General features: G+C 34.8%; 1 protein-coding gene across 3 annotated transcripts in view; it reads left to right on the top strand.

Annotated features, from left to right (window-relative positions):
• Window positions 1-304: 304 nt before the first annotated feature.
• LOC123530911 (uncharacterized) overlaps window positions 305-20,542 on the top strand; it is a 55,318-nt gene continuing 35,080 nt past the window's right edge. For 2 of the 3 annotated variants that reach the window (XM_053517206.1, XM_053517205.1), the window contains exon 1: window positions 306-574. In XM_053517206.1, the coding sequence (XP_053373181.1) occupies window positions 551-574 (24 nt within the window). In that variant the 5' untranslated portion in view covers window positions 306-550. Of the gene's footprint in view, window positions 575-20,542 lie in introns of all 3 variants that reach the window. The other variant, XM_053517204.1, reaches the window with a different exon arrangement.

Below are 20,542 nucleotides of genomic sequence, written 5' to 3'. Positions count from 1 at the left end.
TTCCTTCTTTGATTATTGATTTACAACCGTTTTTCTACTATGTCAAGGATATTGCGATTAGAGTATTAGTCTGTGCACTAAGCTTTGTTATATCTAGATACAGCTCAACAACTTCCTTTTAGTCCCGTTTTGTAAACCTGCTTATCAACCATAAAACCTTACCAAAAAAAATATATATTCGAACCGATCATGCCATAAAATTGAGAAACCTTGAAACTCAAAAGACAATGTTAGGCGCTTATATTTGTACCATTTCAAACCAATAATTCGGTTAAGACGTAAATATCTATTTAAAGATCAAAATCATATATGTGGCAATTATTAACATGTTCTGTCATGATATTTTGACTTACGGAGACGTCACGACTGAGATAGTTTAGCATTATTACAATACACAGTCGGTATTGAAATTGTGTTTCCGATACATGTGCTAATTAGATAAATCCTCAATATCTATGTGAAAACAAGGGATGTGTTTTGTATGATTGCAACACTGTGAGTTGCTCTAATTACTGACAAATGACTGAAACAATAGGAATTCGTACGAGAGATGGATAGACAAAACAACAGTGAGGTAACAATATATTCTTTTATTGTTTAAATGTATGAGTTGTAAGCTACAATAAAGAATACCCATTTTATGAAAATCAATCTGGAAGTTAGAAATAACAGAAAAAAATTAATTAGGTCATGAGTCATCATATACCTGTCAAAATTTGTCATTAGTTTTCGCAAGCTGTCAAACTTATTTTTATCTCTCTATTCTGCAAATGCATTGTTTTTGAAAGTATCTTGGACGGATATTGTAATGTGCAACTTACTTTATATTCCACATTAATATTTGTGCTTGAAATTGCTTTGTTGAGCTCACCGACGTCACATATGAATGTCTATTGTTTTAGTTTATTGTCTGTTATAATAAAGGTATCAAATCTCGATATTAAGATATAAGAATTGTTCCTTTCTGGTAGACAAAGGAAACTATTTGGTTGAATCATGATATAACGATTTTTGGAAAGAACTGAATATTCTTTGGTTTTTTGTTATTCACCGGAAATTCAAAAAGTACATCACCTTAAAACTTGCATCGATATATAAATAACTGGGCTCATGATAAGTGCACGACCAAAGCTGCTTTAAATCCAAACTTCAATGGACAAATAAAAACGAAAGATGATACGTGATATGAATTTATTACGAAAGCTATCACTATCCCAAGTAGGGTTCAAGCTAAACGATCGGTGTCCCACGTAGAGTTCAAACTAGACAATCCGTGTCCTACGTAGGGTTCAAACTAGACATTCCGTGTCCAAGGTAGGGTTAAAAGTTCAGCCAGTTTAGCTCTATATTTGTACTTTACCTTTTGTGACTACTTTGGACTTAATCAATAGGGAATTTGAGCTTTGTCGATATCATACCTAGCTCCAAGATATTGTTTGTTCGTTTGTTTTGGATTTAACACCGTTTTTCAATAGTATTTTAGTCATGTTACGGCGGGCAGTTAACTTAACCAGTGTTCCTGGATTCTGTACCAGTACAAACCGGTTCTCCGCAATTAACTGCCAACTTCCCCACATGAATCAGAGGTGGAGGACCAATGATTTCAGACAAAATGTCGTTTATCAAATAGTCACAGAGAACACACGCCCCGCCCGAGGATCGAACTCACGACTCCGCGATCCGTAGACCGACGCTCTACCTACTGAGCTAAGCGGGCGAGCCTGAGATATTGTCAGTCTATCATCTTTCACAACAGATGAGCGGTGAGTATGCTGCGAAAATATGATTTTAAACTAGACTTTCGGGTTAATCGGTCCACATGCAAATAGTATGATGGTAAGAATTAAAACTGATTGAAAGATAATATTATTTGTTGAAAAAAGTGATATTATGGTATTTGCACAGAGAGATTCATGAATCATACAAGTGTCTACTAAACTTAGTACACAATATTCATCATGACTGGTAGAAAATAACTGTCCTTACATCTTGATAAATATAAGCATCAAAGGCTGAAGCTTGGAATATTTTTTCACATCTGCCATGCAGTATAACATTTTCAGTTTCCAGATTGTTGCCTGGTGGAAGTATGATGGTTAATGATTTTGTAACTAAAGTTAACTCATGTCTTCATTGTTTACATGTACATAGACAAGCTAAAATATAAGATTACAAAACCTGCAGTTGATTGTGATTGCACTAATATACAGTGTCACTTTGATTACACACGTTCTTCTTGGAACTCTAACCTAGAAAACTAGTGGATTGTAGTCGCCTTTCCTATTTGTATATTCCCTTTACAGTGGCGTAGGAGTGAATTCAAAGTTTGAGGGAGGAAGGAAATAGTGTACCCGGCAAGTTTAACTTACCTTGATTTCCCCTTAACATTTTCATACAAGACATAATATCAAACTCACAAAGCCATATCAGTACATCTAAATTCTTCATACATTTATCTACTGTTTTTGTGAGAAAAACAATCAGGTTTTAAGACCAAAGTTGGAGGGGTTGCCAAACCATATGCTGATCCCCACCCTAAATATCAGGTGGGGGCCCTGTCCCCCCTCCCCACCCCTTGTCGCTACGCCTATGTATAAATGTCGAAAATAGAAATAAGTAGTTGCAATTCGATTGTGGTGTAAAGATTTTTCACAATATAGGTCCATCTTAAGCCTCACAGGGATGCATATCTAACCATACAATGCTGATCCCCACTCTCAATATTATTAGGCATGCAGAATCTTAAAACACACTTTATATATATATTTTTTTGTTTATTTATACAGTGTGGAAACACAATGAACAGAAACATTTCCTTTCAATCCTGACCTTCCACCTTGGCCATGTATTGATATATACAGTCAATATAATGAATCAGTTTCCATGTTTTTTTATTACACTTTGCACCCGATTTTGGAGATGATTATGATAGAAATGACAAGTTCTTATTAACAGAAACATGTGATAGTATTTCATTATGAAAACGTCTATTCCTAGGATACAAGGCAGTCTGAAAGACAGCTAAATCCCCCGCCACTGCTATGGATAGTGAAAGGGTAAAACCTTTGATTTTAGCTGTGACCTTGACCTTGAACTGACATGGCTGACTCATGAATTCTGCACAACGTCTTGATGAGGTGATCATTTGACCAAAGTTTCATGAAAATCCTTCAAGGGGTTTAGGAGATACAGAGCTGAAACCTTTGACCTTTAGTTGTGACCTTGACCTTCAGTTGACATGGCTGGCTCATGAGTTCTTGATGAGGTGATCATTTGACCCAAGTTTGATGAAAATCTTTCAAGGGGTTAAGGAGATACAGAGTGGACACCAAATGGAAGGCTCAAACCTTCGACCCTTAGTTGTGACCTTGACCTTGAGCTGGCATGGTTGACTCATAATTTCTGCACATCGTTCTGATGAGGTAATCATTTGACCCAAGTTTTATAAAATTCCTTCAAGGGGTTTAGGAGATATAGAGCGGACACGAAATGGAAGGCTCAAACCTTTGACCTTCAGTTGTGACCTTAACCTTGAGCCAACATGGCTGACTTATAAGTTCTGCACATCGCCTTGATGAGGTGATCGTTTGACCCAAGTTTGATGAAAATCCTTCAAGGGGTTTAGGAGATATAGAGCGGACACAAAATGGAAGGTTCACCCTTTGACCCTAAGTTGTGACCTTGACCTTGAGCCGGCATGACTGACTCATGGGTTCTGCACATCGTCTTGATGAGGTGATCATTTGACCTAAGTTTTATAAAATTCCTTCAAGGGGTTTAAGAGATATAGAGCGGACACAAAATGGAAGGCTCAAACCTTTGACCTTGAGTTGTGACCTTGACCTTGAGCCGGCATGGCTGACTCATGGGTTCTGCACATCGTCTTGATGAGGTGATCATTTGACCCAAGTTTTATAAAATTCCTTCAAGGGGTTTAGGAGATATAGAGCGGACATAAAATGGCAGGCTCAAACCTTTGACCTTGAGTTGTGACCTTGACCTTGAACCGACAAGGCTGTCTTATGGGTTCTGCACATCGTCTTGATGAGGTGATCATTTGACCCAAGTTTCATGAAAATCCTTCAAGGGGTTTAGGAGATATGGACCGCACACGATTTTGTTACGGACGGAAGGACGGAAAGACGGACGGAAGGACGGACAGACGGACGGAAGGACGGACGGACGCAGACCATTCCTATAATCCCTCCGCCACGGCGGGGGATTAAAAATAAGGAATTAATGTAATCAGCAGTGGAGTGATTTCAATTATTTGCATGGCCCATGTTTCAAGTTAGTCCAATATAACAGTCACACCATTTGCTAAAGGCCATATGCATGTAAGCAGTGACCTATTCGGCACTAAATACTATACTAATTAGTATAATTTGTTATTCAAACTATTACAGTGCTTTGATGTACCCTTTAATAATGACTACATGTAAATAAACATGTAAAAAAACACTTTTTCGGTTCTTTCTGGTGCTGTCTCAAATGACAAAAAATGGGCTCTGCGAAAAAAAATATATTAATACCTTTATTTGACGTGCGGATGAATAAGGATTCAGGTAACCCATAATACTTTTCACTGGTTAAACATCAAATAAGCAAAGAAAGATACGTTGTCTCATGTACCTCACAAGAGCACATACTATCTATAACGTTAGTCTATTATTGGTTCAATATATGTTTGTAATAAGTTATTTAAATTATTGATTTTTATCGCTTTACTTAAAGTGTTTATGACTTCATGGCGGAGTGGTGAAGTTCGCTGACTTTGAATCAATTGCCCCTCACCGATGTCGGTTTGAAACATCGCTTCGCGCTTAAGGAAGCCATGATGTGGATACAACTATACGTTCATCGGCCTTTTGCATTGATGGACCAAGATGTGTCATAACAATGGGGTTTTAATGTATGCAAATGACAACAATTTACATCAAGTGTTTTAATCTTTAAGCATTGTAAACCATACACCCTGCATAAAAACGATCGAAGTTAGGTAATTGTTTTCCAGTAGGGATCGTATCAAGACATGCGAAAAGAAAGATAACAGTTTACTATGAATTTCGAAAATTACATTTTCAAATTCCTACCAGATATTAATTAGAAATAAATATAAAATGTAAAAAGTTACTTTTAAAAAGCTAGACGTTTAGAAAATAAGGAAACTAACATTATTAATACTCTTGAGAAAACCTCAATTTATAACTGTCTCCAGGTGATATAACAAAGTTAGGTGAAATCAATACTTCCTTGATTAATAATTTTCTGCTTTGGGTACTATTTTAATGACATTCCTTACGAAACAAAATACATTTGACAGAGTCATATAAACTGAGCTAACATGGTTCTCCAATGACAAATACCATTCAGCACAATGTTAGGCGCTTACAGTCATCTACAGGTTGGAAAATAAATCGGTTAACAAGTAAATCATTACTTTATGGTCCAAGTCATACATATTATAATAAAAAGAATATCAAGCTGTATTGGCTTACAGAAACTTCATCGATATGCAACATAACTGTGCTTAATGTGTGCAGAACCAGCACTGCATTTAATCAAACATAAATGATCGAGTACATATTTAAATGCTTTACACGTTATACTTATTTATTAAAGGTCAATTCTCGACTTTGATACATTATTAAAATGCTCGCTATTATTTGTGTTGCAGGTAGCGTTCGAACTAGATATTTTCGGGTTGATCATTTCATACCTTACCTCTAAGCAATCAATCTACAACGCCATTAACATGTACAAGAATTCAGCACATTACAAGTTCCATTCCAAGGTCCATTCTTTAACTATCAATATAACATTAAGACACTTACTAACACACTAACCACAGATACGTAAGTATAGGTCTAATAGTCAGCAAATATTAAAAAATTCTATTTGTACATTACTTACGACCTAATCACTATTTTAGGTACATGTTATTTGAACTATTAAATTATTATATCAGATTTATATATCGCCCTTATTCAAAGGCGCTTTATATACAGCAAACGCAGCCACACAGGGCGCGAAATTCATCCTCTACTAGTACAAACAGAGAGCGATCTGACCAAAGGGACAGAGTGAGATAAAGCCCCCAGAACAGAGAGAGAGAGAAATCCTTTTTAGATACAGACATGTCCGGCTAACTTACCCTAGCTCTTTGCGAATAGACAGTCTGGTTCTTTAACATGCCCGGTAAATAGCACCGATACACGCGAAGCCATCTTTCCTGTGAAGAACCAGTACAGGCCTCTAAGTTAGGTGGGAGACACTCAGGAACATCTCAGAAATTTCCAGTGCCAGGGCCGGAATTCGAAACCCAGACCTCTAGATTGACAATCAATCGTGTTACCACTAGACCACTGGCCCACCTATATCAACTATGTCGATATCGTGCTATACGATATTATATTTTCATATCATTTTTCTATTCATTTAAAAAAAATGCTAATTTGCACCCGTCTTGTTCAGAAGTTAAAGATTAACTATCAAGGTTGAAGCTGTGGAACTTTACGTAGTACTTGATTAGTCATAATCGTTATGTTAATATATTTCATGTCAATAGTCTTATGTAATACAAGTTTATATATATATATATATATGTTTATATAAATCACATTTCAATTTCCAATAACACCGTTTCGAAAATAAGGGCCGAAAGAAGTGATAATTTTTAAAAAAATTCCATAATGCATGTTCTGAAATCTTGTATAAGCCCCTTGAACGGGTTTAGTCTACGGACGAGGCAAATTCTATGAATGTTATTTTGTTCGATTCCCGCAAGTAATTGGTTGCTAGCATTTGTACGCAGTCGAATGATATTTGTAAATATATAGCTAAAATGCCCCATATAAACAAGTCAAGTCTTGCATTTTGAGTATTTGCTCCTAGCAAAAGAATATAAAAACATGTCTTATCACTCGATTATTTGAAAGATGAAACCTAATAAAAATCAGACACAGATACAGTACTTTGAACACCTTTATTACAGAAGACTTAAATTTTATCACGTTATTGTTATTAGTGTTATTAAATACACAATGTATAAGCATTTAAGTGAGTTATTAAATCTAAATTCATTAATTTGTTTGCTTCTAATTTACTGATCTGACTTCAATTTCTAGCGTAAATCACGCCAGTGGACATATTTCTGGCTATTCTTCTACCGTTCTAAACACAGTTTGTGATCTCTGAAATCGTAGCCATTTACCTGTACATTTAAACCAATGAACTATTTATGTTAATTTTTAAGACAGAAAATATGTAATATTGTGACTGCTAAAACTTTTGTTCAATTTGAATTATAGTATATTTGCTACGTATAGATACGTACTGTGATTTTTTATTGACTTCCGTTATGAAAACTTGCTTAACCTCCATTTTTTATACTCGCTTACATCGAAACGACAAGTAGGCTCTCCTGTCATAATTTGTTCTTGGCATTGATCAGTATTAATACAACTGAAACCACCATGAGTGTTTTTATTTAATTAGGAGTGAACATTGACATCTTTTCCCTTTAAAGAGAACAAAAAACTAACAACTTAATGTTAAACTTAGCTGATTTGGCTTTGTCAAAATCACAATAACGTAATGTTAGTACTCCAAGTCAGAAGGTTTTTAGAAAAAGTCCTTCAATTGAAAATAGACAATAGGGTCTCCCGCTCCATCTGACCTGTTCCTTCATACAATAGACGGAACAAGGCCTGGTATGCTGTTTTATGTTTATACTAACACATTTCCGCTAAAAGATGCAATACTTAAAGCAGAATGTACTTTAGAAAGGCTATGGCATATTCTTAACATGTATGCAAGTGTATACTTAAAAGCCTTGCTTGAAGAATCACAGGCTTGACTTTGTACCTTCACGTACAACATTTTATTTTACACACTTATTTTAGAAGTTTTAGAAAATTAAAAAGCTAGCTAAGAATATAAAATGTATAGAAAAAGCTGCACAAATTTATGAACATAACTCAATTTAAAATTAAGTCCTTTTTTACCATGAAAACCCTATTTTCCAAACTTCGTAAATACACGAACTCGCTCAAACTGATTAAATTTTTATGATAATAAAACATTCGATAACCTTCAAAGACTTGACATTGTAAATTTACGAACAAAATTTTATATACTTAGAAAACACATATTTTACTGAACTTGTCTCAGACTATAGAAAGTAGAGAAAAATCTGGACTTCGTAAGTTTACGAACATAAATAAATTTAAAAATAAATCCTTTTTTTAACATGAAAACCCCATTTCCGGACTTCGTAATTTATGAACAAGCTTATACTTATAAAAATTATCTATTATTAAAACATTTCAAAACCATCCTAGGCTGACTTCATTGACTTATTAAAAACACGTATATACTTAAAACACAAATGTGTCTCTTTAAAATCTAAGCCAATAGTTTAAAACTTGGTTACCAAATGTCAAACCTAGGACACTACATTTAAGCATATGAAAACCTTGTTAAGGCTGTAGAGGTCACATTTTTTGTTCGATATTCTGAAAACTTCGTCAGAATGTTTGTCTCCGTAAAATTTAGATATAATGAAACACTGGATTAACTGAGGTCAAAAACTAATCAAATCATAGAAGAAAACTTGTTAAAACTGTAGAGGCTAATTTGATCCTCTTAAAACTTTGTAAGAATAAAAAATCTAGGTCAAGCTTAAAATTGTTTTACCTGAAGTCAAACACTAGGTCACTAGGTTAAATACCAGAAAAACCTTGTTAACACAAGATGCCACATTCTCCGTTTTATCTTCGTAAAACTTTGTAAGAATGTTTGCCTCAGTCTATAAAATCTAGGTTAGCTTCAAAACTGGATTACATGAGGTCGAAACTAGGTCACTAGGTCAAGCCTTGGAAATACTTTGTTTACACTCTAGCGGCCACATTTTCTAGTTGATTGTAATAAGTCTTTTTCAGAATGTTATGAAGGTACGTACGAAAGCAGAATGCACAGAGACATCGAATTTCTAAACTGTTAATTATTGTTGGCTTGTCATTAACAGAAGGACAGATTATATCATAATACTCCTAGACCACATTGGAAATTAGCATTTGTGTTTTCATGTGCCTTTTAAGTTTATTGTATTTATATATCCTATAGGTGTAATTGATCGGTTACTGATATTTTGAATTTTTCGTCTCGTTTCACTTAAATTGTTGTACATTCAATATAAAATTGAACAAAGGTAATTGAATCAGAAAATAAAGTTAGTATTATTATTACTATTAATTTATCATGATAATAAGATAATACATTTATAATTATTATTTTTAACCGAATTATTCAACATTCACGCTCATTTGGAAACAAACGAACCGCGCCATGAGAAAACCAACATAGTGGTTTTGCGACGAGAATGGATCCAGACTAGCCTACGCATCCACGCAGTCTGGTCAGGATCCATGCTGTTCGCTAACGGTTTCTCTAATTGCAATAGGCTTTGAAAGCAAACAACATGGATCCTGCAATAGGCTTTGAAAGCAAACAACATGGATCCTGACCAGACTGCGCTGATGCTGGTCGTAAAGCCACTATGTTGGTTTTCTCATGGCGCGGCTCAAATATCATTAATTCAACAAAATTCTTGTTAATACAAGTAACTGAAGAGAGTGTTTTTCTCTTTATGAGAAAGAAGTTTTTATAGAGCTTGTAGAAAACAATAAGATCATAGAAAGCAAATGTAACAATGCGATAATATTGTTTCAGACGGAGGGGCTTTGACAGAGATAGTAACATCATACTATATCTATATTTGAACTCTATAAAGTTCCTCAAACATATCCAGGTAATAACACACAGGAATACTTTAATTTACCTCAGGTACAATTGAAAACAAACCATTATTTACATTAAAATATACTTTGACTCGGCGATAAACCTACTAACAACCAGGTTTGTACAAGAAGTGTCCACTGAGAAATTGTTACCGTGAAAATTTCGTCGTGCAACACAGCCATATCTTGGCCAAGAATTGTAACGATTACCTAAGAAGGCGTTTCATGCAACCCGTTTGGTCGGCGGATCACAAGAACTCTCGCTTAACTCTAGCGTGTAACTGTCTTGCAACCGGCCATAAGTGTTGAGAAGGATCAACGACTAAGCTTGTAAATTGTTACTTGTAATAACCAGTTAGTATCTCGTCAATTTCTGTATTCAGTACCGATGGAGTTTATCCACTGGCGCCAGACCAGGAGAAAATGCCTCTTTACATGTTATACCCTACCCCTAGGTATTCTATAAGAACCATGGTCATGAACGGGAAAGTGCACTAACCCATTTCAGTCGTACATTTCTCACCTAAAACGCGCAGTTCGGTGAATGGGTACCCAGCATATTGAACAAGCGGTAATTTATCTTACATTGTGTACCAGTCACTTTGTCTCAATATTTCATATTGCAGAGATACTCTACATAGTTTATGCTTTCGTACACGTTACAGAAAAAACTTGCGTGAACTCCCCTAATGAACATCCGGTCTAGAGGTCATAGCAGTGTGCACATGTTAGGCGAAATGTAAACAAGCAAAAGACAGAATGCAAAATATTTACAGTTTTACAATAAAGCCCGAAATGATGAATGAAATTCATCTTATATATGATTTTGAATTTAAAGTCATACATTTGTATACATCTGTACTGTTTACTTAATTAATATTGCACATTTATGCTGAATATACACATATTAACGAACACGTGTAGTTAAACAACGACTGACATACATTTTCACATCAGCCAATCAGAATGGTTTGTAATCTAGACCGGAACTTCACTAGGGAAGTTCAACGAAGTTTTTTGTGTAACGTTGAAAAACTATAAACTACGCGTTGTTTCTCTCAAGTAGGAAATATTGAAGAAATGTGACCGGTACACAATGGAAGATAAATTACCACTTGTTTGATATCCATAGTACACATTTACCGAACTGTGTGTTTTAGGTATGAAATGCGCGATTGAAACGGGTTAGTATATTTTCCCGTTCATGGCCATGGTTCTTATAGAATACCTAGGGGTAGGGTATGACATGTACAGTGGCATTTTCTTTCTGGCCTGGCGCCAGTGAGTTTATCATATCTTATTGTACTATTTATTTGACCTGTCACAGCTTGTTCCCGGCTTTCATTATATATTTTGTTCACACCTCTATAAGATTAACATGAAAGCAAGAAATATGTTTTCATAGTTCAAATAAATGGTACAATACAAACAGTAGTCCGTAACAGGATGCAGTGTATGCACATTCTATAACCCTGAGAATAATGCACCTTTTCCTAAGCCAGCCATGTTGGTAACCTACACAATACGATGCATCCACATCCTCGTTTAAGGATGTTTCAACACCACATATATAGGAGACCTGAACATGGCTGACATTTCAACGGGTTCAAAATCCACATACGCTACACTGTTAAGCGGCTATCAATGTCGAGAACCTTTGTCTCAATTATTTGTATCATTTTCTTTCTGTAATAGCTACAGACGACCGCCGAAAAGAAGGTATTTTGCAATCTTTTTCTAAATAATCCTTCAAAGGGATGTAATTCATCTGAAGTACAGAAGACGGTCGTAACACTTTAAATTTTAGAATTTGCTACACTCCAGTTTGTGAAAGATCATTATGATGAGACGTATATTAGAAAAGTATACGGCTCTTAAAATGTCCAATCAAGCTCATCGTTATACGTCACGTGACTGCTAAATATATTCATTGCAATTTACACGTCAGTAAAGATTACTACTTCTTTACGTATTTCACCATGAGTGAAAATACAGAGAATAAAATAAAATATTTGCCGGAATTAAAAGGCTTTGATGGGAAACACAAGTAAATTGCGTTTTTCTATACTTTAATTTTTACATGTTCCATTGTTAAGTAAACAGAAGGAAGTGAAATTGCTGTAAACGGGACATGAAACTTCGTTTATCTAACGCAAGATATTTGGACTTGTATTGATAGAAACACTAAAGTCAGTATCATTTTGGCAATGTCCGGTTTAATTCCCCCGGGGAAGATATTTTTCTTCCAAGTTTTCAAAAAATTTAGTACTCCAGGTTTCAATGTGACTTCTGTAATCTAGATCATTCAAACGCTTGCATGTATCTAAAAATCAATACATTATTATTCACTTACCCATAATACATTTTGACAGGTGTCACGTGTCTGTACTTCAACAAAAACCGCCTGAATTTCATGTTATTTCTTACAAGGGCTCCGTAAGGAGTGTATTTTGGACTTTTAATACCTCATTTTACTGTACATTATGCATGCTTATAAAAGATAAAAAAAATTCAATACATTACCTTGCGTAAACCCAATATTATACATATATTGAATCTATGCATTTCCTTACGGAATGAATTTCACGTATTTGTATTAAATTACAGATTAATATAAATTGTCGCCATATATATAATCCGGTCTACAGCCCTGGGAAGATATCTTTTGCAGTATAATGATATTGCGATTCATTCCGTAAAACGCAACTTTATAAGTCAGTTCCCCGAATAGATTGCCTAGCCCGATTTTCTGATGCAGGATATCTTCCAAAGAAACCCTTTTCCCGGGAGAAACGTCCCTCTAGTAGTAACATTTATCAATGTGTAGAAAACATCGTCGCCATATATATAATCCGGTCTACAGCCCTGGAAAAATTTCGTTTGCAGTATAATATTGCGATTCATTCCGTAAAACACCAAATTTTACGTGTAATAATATTCATTATATTTTTACGGAATAAATGTTATATACTTATAAAATAATACAGATTATAATAAATAGCCGCCCTATATATAATCCGGTCTACAGCCCTGGGAAGATTTCTTTTGCAGTATAATTTTGCGATTCATTCCGTAAAACACAACTTTATAAGACAGTACCCCTAAATCATTGCCGAGCCCCATTTTCTGATGCATGATATCCCCCAAAGAAACCATTTTCTCAGGAGAAACAATATTTAGAAAATGTCGCCGCCATATATATAATCCGGTCTACAAGCCTGGGAAGATTTCTTTTGCAGTATAATATTGCGATTCATTCTATAAAACACCAAATTTTACGTGTAATAATGTGCATTATATTTTTTACGGAATGAATGTTATGTATTTTAAATTTTGTAAAATGATACAGACAATTATAAATAGTCGCCCTATATATAATCCGGTCTTCAGCCCTGTGAAGATTTCTTTTGCAGTCTTATTTTGTGATTCATTCTATAAAACGCAACTTTATAAGACAGTACCCCAAAAGATTGCCGAGCCTCATTTTCTGATGCATGATATCCCCAAACGAAACCCTTTTCCCGAGAGAATCTTCCCTCTAGTAGCATTTTTCAATGTTTTGAAAACATCGTCGCCCTATATATAATCCGGTCTACAGGCCTGGGAAGATTTCTTTTGCAGTCTTATTTTGCGACTCATTCCGTAAAACGCAACTTTATAACACAGTACCCCCAAAAGATTGCCGAGCCCCATTTTCTGATGCATGATATCCCCCAAAGAAACCCTTTTCCAGGGAGAAAAATCCCTCTAGTAGCATTTATCAATGTTTAGAAAATATCGTCGCCATATATATAATCCGGCCTACAGCCCTGGGAAGATTTCTTTTGCAGTATAATATTGCGATTCATTGCGTAAAACATGAAATTTTACGTGTAATAATTTTATTATATTTTCTTTACGGTATGAATGTTATGTACTTGTAAACTAATACAGATAATAGTAAATAGTTGCCCTAAAAATAATTCGGTCTACAGCCCTGGGAAGATTTTTTTGCAGTGTAATTTTGCGATTCATTCCGTAAAAGGCAACTTTATAATACAGTACCCCCAAAAGATTGCCGAGTCCCATTTTCTGATGCATGATATCCCCCAAAGAAATCCTTTTCCAGTGAGAAACTTTCCTCTAGTAGCATTTATCAACGTTTACAAAACATCGTCGCCCTGTATATAATCCGGTGTACAGCCCTGGGAAGATTTCTTTTGCAGTCTTATTTTGCGATTCATTCCGTAAAACGCAACTTTTTAAGACAGTACCCCCGAAAGATTGCCGAGCCCCATTTTCTGATGCATGATATCCACCAAAGAAACCCTTTTCCCGGGAGAAACTTCCCTCTAGTAGCATTTATCAATGTTTAGAAAACATCGTCGCCTTATATATAATCCGGTCTACAGCCCTGGGAAGATTCCTTTTGCAGTCCTATTTTGCGATTTATTTTGTAAAAGTTTAATCTTTATTATAAGGAATGAATGTTTTGTACTTGTAAATACAGTCGTCGCACTGGGCTGTAAACAGGATTATATATAAATAGACTCAGTGCATGTTTTTACGGAATGAATGTCGTGTAGTTAAAACAGAAAAAAAAAACTCACTGTTTCAATGTCCTTCAATATCCCCACAAAAGTACATAAAGTAAATTTCCATATTTGGCAAAGCTACACACAGTTACATTTGTACAGGTTGAAAATACCGCTATGTATTTAAGACATGTGTAGCGAATTGGCACGGCATGGGCAACTAAATAAATACATGCAAGTGTCTAGATGATCCAGATCAGCGAAAGTAGCCAATTTATATGGAATATTAAAAGCTATATTGGGAACATAATTATCTTCCCCGGGGGAATTAAACCGGATATTGCCATCACTTTCGATAATAAAGGCTCAAAGTTGTTATATGTAAACGGAATTCTCTTATTAATGAAGGACCCAACCTATACTACCCTAACAATAAATAGTTATGATAGGAGACTAACAAATCTAAACGCTACACTAGGCTGTCTATCAACAAATAATAGCTTGCTAATCAATAATCCGAAATTAAACATTTATGATTTTTAATGACAAGTTTGTATATTGATAATTATAATAACCAGTTAGTAACAAGAAATGTATGTATTTAGTATCGATTGACGGTCTCAACTAGACTTTAATCATAAAATCTTTAGAACTTGTACACTCTGCTGAGTTTGTGGATTGTACGAGAAAAAAAAGCGACGTATATCGGAAAGGTATGCCTCACTTAAAAGTCTCCAATCAAGCTTATAGCTATATGTCACCTGTCACAATTAGAAATTGCTAAATTCAAGTCAAGTCAAGTCAAGTCAAGTCAACAATTTTATTTTGTAATTAAAGGCTACCGGCCCACAATACATAAACATACAAGTAATAAGACATGTGGTTGTGCGCCCCGCATTTAAGAGAAAGACAACTCTTTTTAATAATGCATGTTTGAATCAAGTGAGTATTTTCCCTTTAACATTCACATCAATAATCTATATATTCAGTAATTCAATGTTAAACAATCACTGCTATTCTAGAAAAAATACTGTAGAACTAATGTGTACCAGGTGTATAAGTACTGATTACTAATTGCATCAGATCTTGGACTTTGGAAAAAAAATAGTATGAAATTCACATTTTACAGCATCAATATAAAGTTCAGTGTTTCAATGTTTTCTATAAAGTTCTGACAGACATTTGTATAAGGAGGTATATTAATGCCTGCCTGTTTCATTTCTAATTTCAATTTTGTAATTAATAATGCTTAAGTATAGACATGTAGTTTGTGTACTTGGTCATTCAAAGAAAGACAACTCTTTTAGGTATTGCATATTAAACAAAGTGAGTATTCTCCCTTTAACATTCACATTTTGTAATGTATGTATTCAGTAAATGTTGACCAAACATTGCTATTCTCTTAATGTTTTCAGTTTTTAACAATTCATAAAAGTCGTTTACAGTAGTACCTAATGTATACCAGTTGTAGATATTGACTGCGAATTGCATCGAATCTTGGACATTGGAAAAATACATGAAATTCATATTCTACATTTATATGAATGTTTTCTACACAATACTGACAGACTCTTGTATCTCGAGGGATATTCATATGTCTACCTGTTTCAATTCTAAACTTATGGTTTGAATATCTACATTTCGCATAAGCAATTTCATATTTTAAAGGTATATCAAGATGCAGATATCGTTCAGTATTTAGTAGTGTTTTGAAGTGTTTATAATGTTCACAGCGGCTTAAGCTGTTTATATCATTATGCAAATTCTAACTTAAAACAATCTATTAAGCGTTGCTTGAACACTTGAATAAACATATTGACATCACCTATATCTTGTACTATCCAGACATATCCAAAACCATATGTATACAGCATATTTTTTACTTTAGTAGCCCAACATATCCGTCCTACTTCATGTAGTGATTTTAGCATCTTGTAACAATATTTAGGGTATCTGTTTTCTGCCATATGTAATAATTTGCAACAATACCTGATACAATTTGTAAAATATGTTATACATAAAGGGAGGCGACCGCATTCCCCGAGAGCAATACAATTATTAGTAGTAGTATTTACACGAAGATGCTTCTTACAAAAGCTCTTATGCGCAGCTTCAATAATATGAGAATACCGATACCCCCAGATCTGAGACCCGTAACATAAAATTGGTTTCACTACCGCATCAAAAATCTTAAACAATTCATGTGTAGGGAAATATCCAAATGGTTTTTGATAGCGAATAATTGAAAATATGGATTTCTGAGCTTGAGCAGCTAACTTATCCTGTGCAGAACTCCAAGATAATTTGGGCGTGAACAATAATCCCATATACTTATAAACAGAGGTAATATTAACTACTTCCCCTCTGAAATACCATTTTTCATAATTCCTAAGTATGCCACCATTACGGAAGACAATAATTTCCGTCTTATCAAGATTTACCTCCATACCAGTATTTTGACAAAACATATCTGCATAGTTTAACTGTTGTTGCAGTTTAACTGCCGTTTCAGCACAGTTTGCTACATCAGCAGCAAAGAATAGACATATGATATCAGGAATTTCATTAGTAATAAAGATACCTGACCCACAATTTTCCCGCAAAAGGGTTGTTAACTCATCAATGAATGGTGTAAAGATTGTTGAACTTAACTTATCCCCTTGTCTTGTTCCGATGTTACATGGAAAAAAGTATGTAGTCCCAACATTAACTGTTTTAAAACAAGAGTGCAGATTACTATTATATATAACCTTTATTAAATGAAGGAATTACCTTGTAGACCTTTCTTTTCTAGTGATTCGAATAGCTTGCAGTGAATTATTATGTCAAAGGCCTTACGGAAATCTACATATAAACAATAAAAACGGCCACCCATTTTGGAGAGATATTTCTGTACCATTGCTTGTAATGAAAATACATACATTGTATCTAACACGTCATTAAAGAATATCACATTTCAACGCTACACTAAGCTGTCTATTAAATAAAAAATAGCCTGCTAATCAATAACTTACAAATTGTCAAGCTCAAGCAGACGAAATCAAGATATGTACTTACCATTAAAGGTTATATTTTCTATTGATCCTCATTATCAAGATTTTGTCTTTGATTTATTTGTCTTCCTTTTTTTTAATTGGAACACTGTATGCTATTTTTGAATTTCTAATATAATTGACAATATTTTTCAGAAGTTGAATCTCTGTCATTCAAGTCAACACGAAAAGCGTACGAGCGCAGGTTGGTAACCAATACTAACCTGACTACTAGGTACGTATTTGAATACAAACCTGCGCTCGTGCTTTGCAAGCGACGTATACTGGACGCAACTTGACCCCGATGGTTGACCTTTGTATTTTTATGCAAAATGAGGCACAACCTATTATTGAAAAGGAATGACGTAAGAGATTCACCTTTTTGCATATTAAAAAAAACGAGCTACACGAGAAAATAGAATTATAAATTTGTATAAATATAAATTAGTGTATTGGGAAATTTAACTGGTCAACTATAAGTAGTAGACGCAACCTGACCCCGATGGTTGACCTTTGCATTATAATACATAATGAAGAAAAGCCTATTATTGAAAAGGAGTGTACGTAAAACACGAGCTGCACGAGAAAAAGGAACTATACATTTATGTAAATAAAAATTAGTGTATTTGAAAGTTTTATCAAATCAAATGTAAGTATATTTACTTTGATACTGCAATGTATACAAACATATTCAATATAAATATACATGGCTACGCTAAGTACCCTTGATTACTATAATGAAATAATCGATATGAATAATCAGCCTAAGGTCAACCATCGCGGTCAAGTTGCGACTACTACATACATACATGTACTTTGATACTGCATTGTATACAAACTAATTCCATACAAACATAAACGGCTGTCGTAAGCATTCCCTTATTGAAATAATCGATGTGAATAATCAGCCAAAGGATAGGTCAAGTTGCGACTACTATACACATAACATGCGTATACAAAATCAAGACTGTTTTTTCCCAAACAATTATGTAGAGAAAACTACGCGGATGATTTTCCTGTCTAATATTACACTTCTGAAAAGAATATGAACAGAGACAACCTGACGAGTAACTTTAGTGTTGGAACTTAAATAAAAAAGTGTATTTCAAGCATATGTAACATTTGTTTAAAATTTTTGTTTTATCGTTCAAACACACCTGCTTAGTTCAATAGAGTAAAACACAGTGTTTTGCATCCAGAGATTGCAACAGTGTGTAATCGGTCTCCACATTCGAGTCATATGAATGTGTAAGGCAATTTATTTTAGGTCATATAACCTCCGGGCATAAGCTCATCTTGAGCGGGAACCTGGGTAGAACAACCGATTTTCTATAAGCCGGCAGTACGGCTTCTGAGAAGAAACAATTATTAACTCTTCGCAAGGTTTCGAATCCACAGAGGTTAGGAGCAAGAGATACGAGGCCAGCGATCTTATCTACTCGGCCGTTTAAATTTGTGACTAGTGCGGAATCCATAAAAACTGTTTAGGTTAACTGACCTCCGTTTTGTTATTTAAATAATGTGGAAAATGACTAATAACTAAGGGAAACAACAATAACAACAGAAAAAAACAACAACAAGAACAAAGCAATCGAACAGATGTTAATTTAAGATCTATTTTATTTTCTTGAGAAATCTGTAGAAAGGACATAATATTTGTACTAGTTATAATTACTGCTTGTAAAATTAAATGATAAGACATAGCTAAATTATTAAATGAAGTTAAGCAAAACAACAGCTGTCCGTATGACAGCGCGCTCCACTATTCGGCAATTTGACAGTAAAATGAATATATGTCTCAATAAGAGACATCTACTTTAAAAGGAAGATGCACCAAGGGGAATCACTCTGTCAAGAACACAAATCAGAGTTATTGGGATTGTTACCACACATGCAGATGATGATGGTAAAGATATATATTTTGAGTTTTAAGTCATTATCTTGTATAGTACCAAAAATATATGTCCAGAAAATGAAGTTTGTTTAGAAGATTTAAGTATGAAAGGGGCATAATATTGTCAAAAATACAATTCAGAGTTATGGGGATTGTTACTACACATGCAGATGATGATGGTAAAGATACATTTTAAGTTTCAAGTCTGTATCTTATATTGCATTAAAGTTATATCCAGAAAGCAAAGATTGCCAAAAAATCTTTAAGTACAAAAGGGGCATAATTCTGTCAAAAATACAATAAAAGTTTTGGCGTTTGTAACCACACATGCAGATGATGCAGATTTTAAGTACCAAAGATATGTCTATAAACGAAGCTTTCGAAAAAATGTAACATGAAAATAATTCCAAGTAAAACAACTTTGACCTTGGGTATAATGGGCCCAGCCCCTGCACATACTTTGTATGCTGAACAATGTTTATGTGAACTTACAGTAAGATATAAGCAATAGTAACACAGATATGACAGAAAAACAAAGGTTGCTGAAAAGTACAACACCTTGGAGACCTTGACCTTGGGTGTAATGGCCTAGTCCCTGTCCATACTTTGTATGCTGGACAATGTTTGTGTAAAGTTACAGTAAGATATCAGCGATATTAAGAAAGACATGACAGAAAAACAAAGGTTGCCGAAAACCTTTAACCAAGAAAGGTCACGCCGACGCCGACGCCGGGGCGAGTAGAATAGTCTCTCCATAATCTCCAAAAAGTGGAGCTAAAAGCGAAGCCCAGTCTCTGTTGCGATGGAAACGCGGTACACATTTTATGTAAACAGAAAATAACGTGTTTTCTTTTTTTTTTTTTTAATTTATCTCATACTTTAAAAATATCAATTTAGATATTTTAATACTGTCGGCGAATTTGCTATATTTTGACATGTGTTTTAAATACTTTGGTCAAAATTTCTGGTGGCATGCCCCCTAATGCATAATATTGAGAATTTTTGTTTTTATTTTCATCTGTAACGGTTATGTTTTGTTTATTTGGGGTTAAGCGTCGTTATTCAACAGTTTTTCAGTAATGTTACTGCCAACTTTCTCACATGAATGACAGGCAGAGGAGGAAAAAATCAGATATAGTGTCTTTTATCAATCGTCACAGAGAACATACGCCCGAGGATTCAACTCGAAACCCATCCGCGATCTGTACATCTGCGTCCCCCCCCCCCCCCCCCCCCCCCCCACACACCACCTGTTGAGCTAAGCGGGCGGGCTTTTAATTTTCATGCAACGGCAGTCAATTA

Source organism: Mercenaria mercenaria, chromosome 11 (assembly GCF_021730395.1).
Source record: "Mercenaria mercenaria strain notata chromosome 11, MADL_Memer_1, whole genome shotgun sequence".
NCBI classification, from domain to species: Eukaryota; Metazoa; Mollusca; class Bivalvia; order Venerida; family Veneridae; genus Mercenaria; species Mercenaria mercenaria.
The sequence above is the reverse complement of the archived record's forward strand: the minus strand, read 5'-3'. Positions and strand labels throughout refer to the sequence as shown.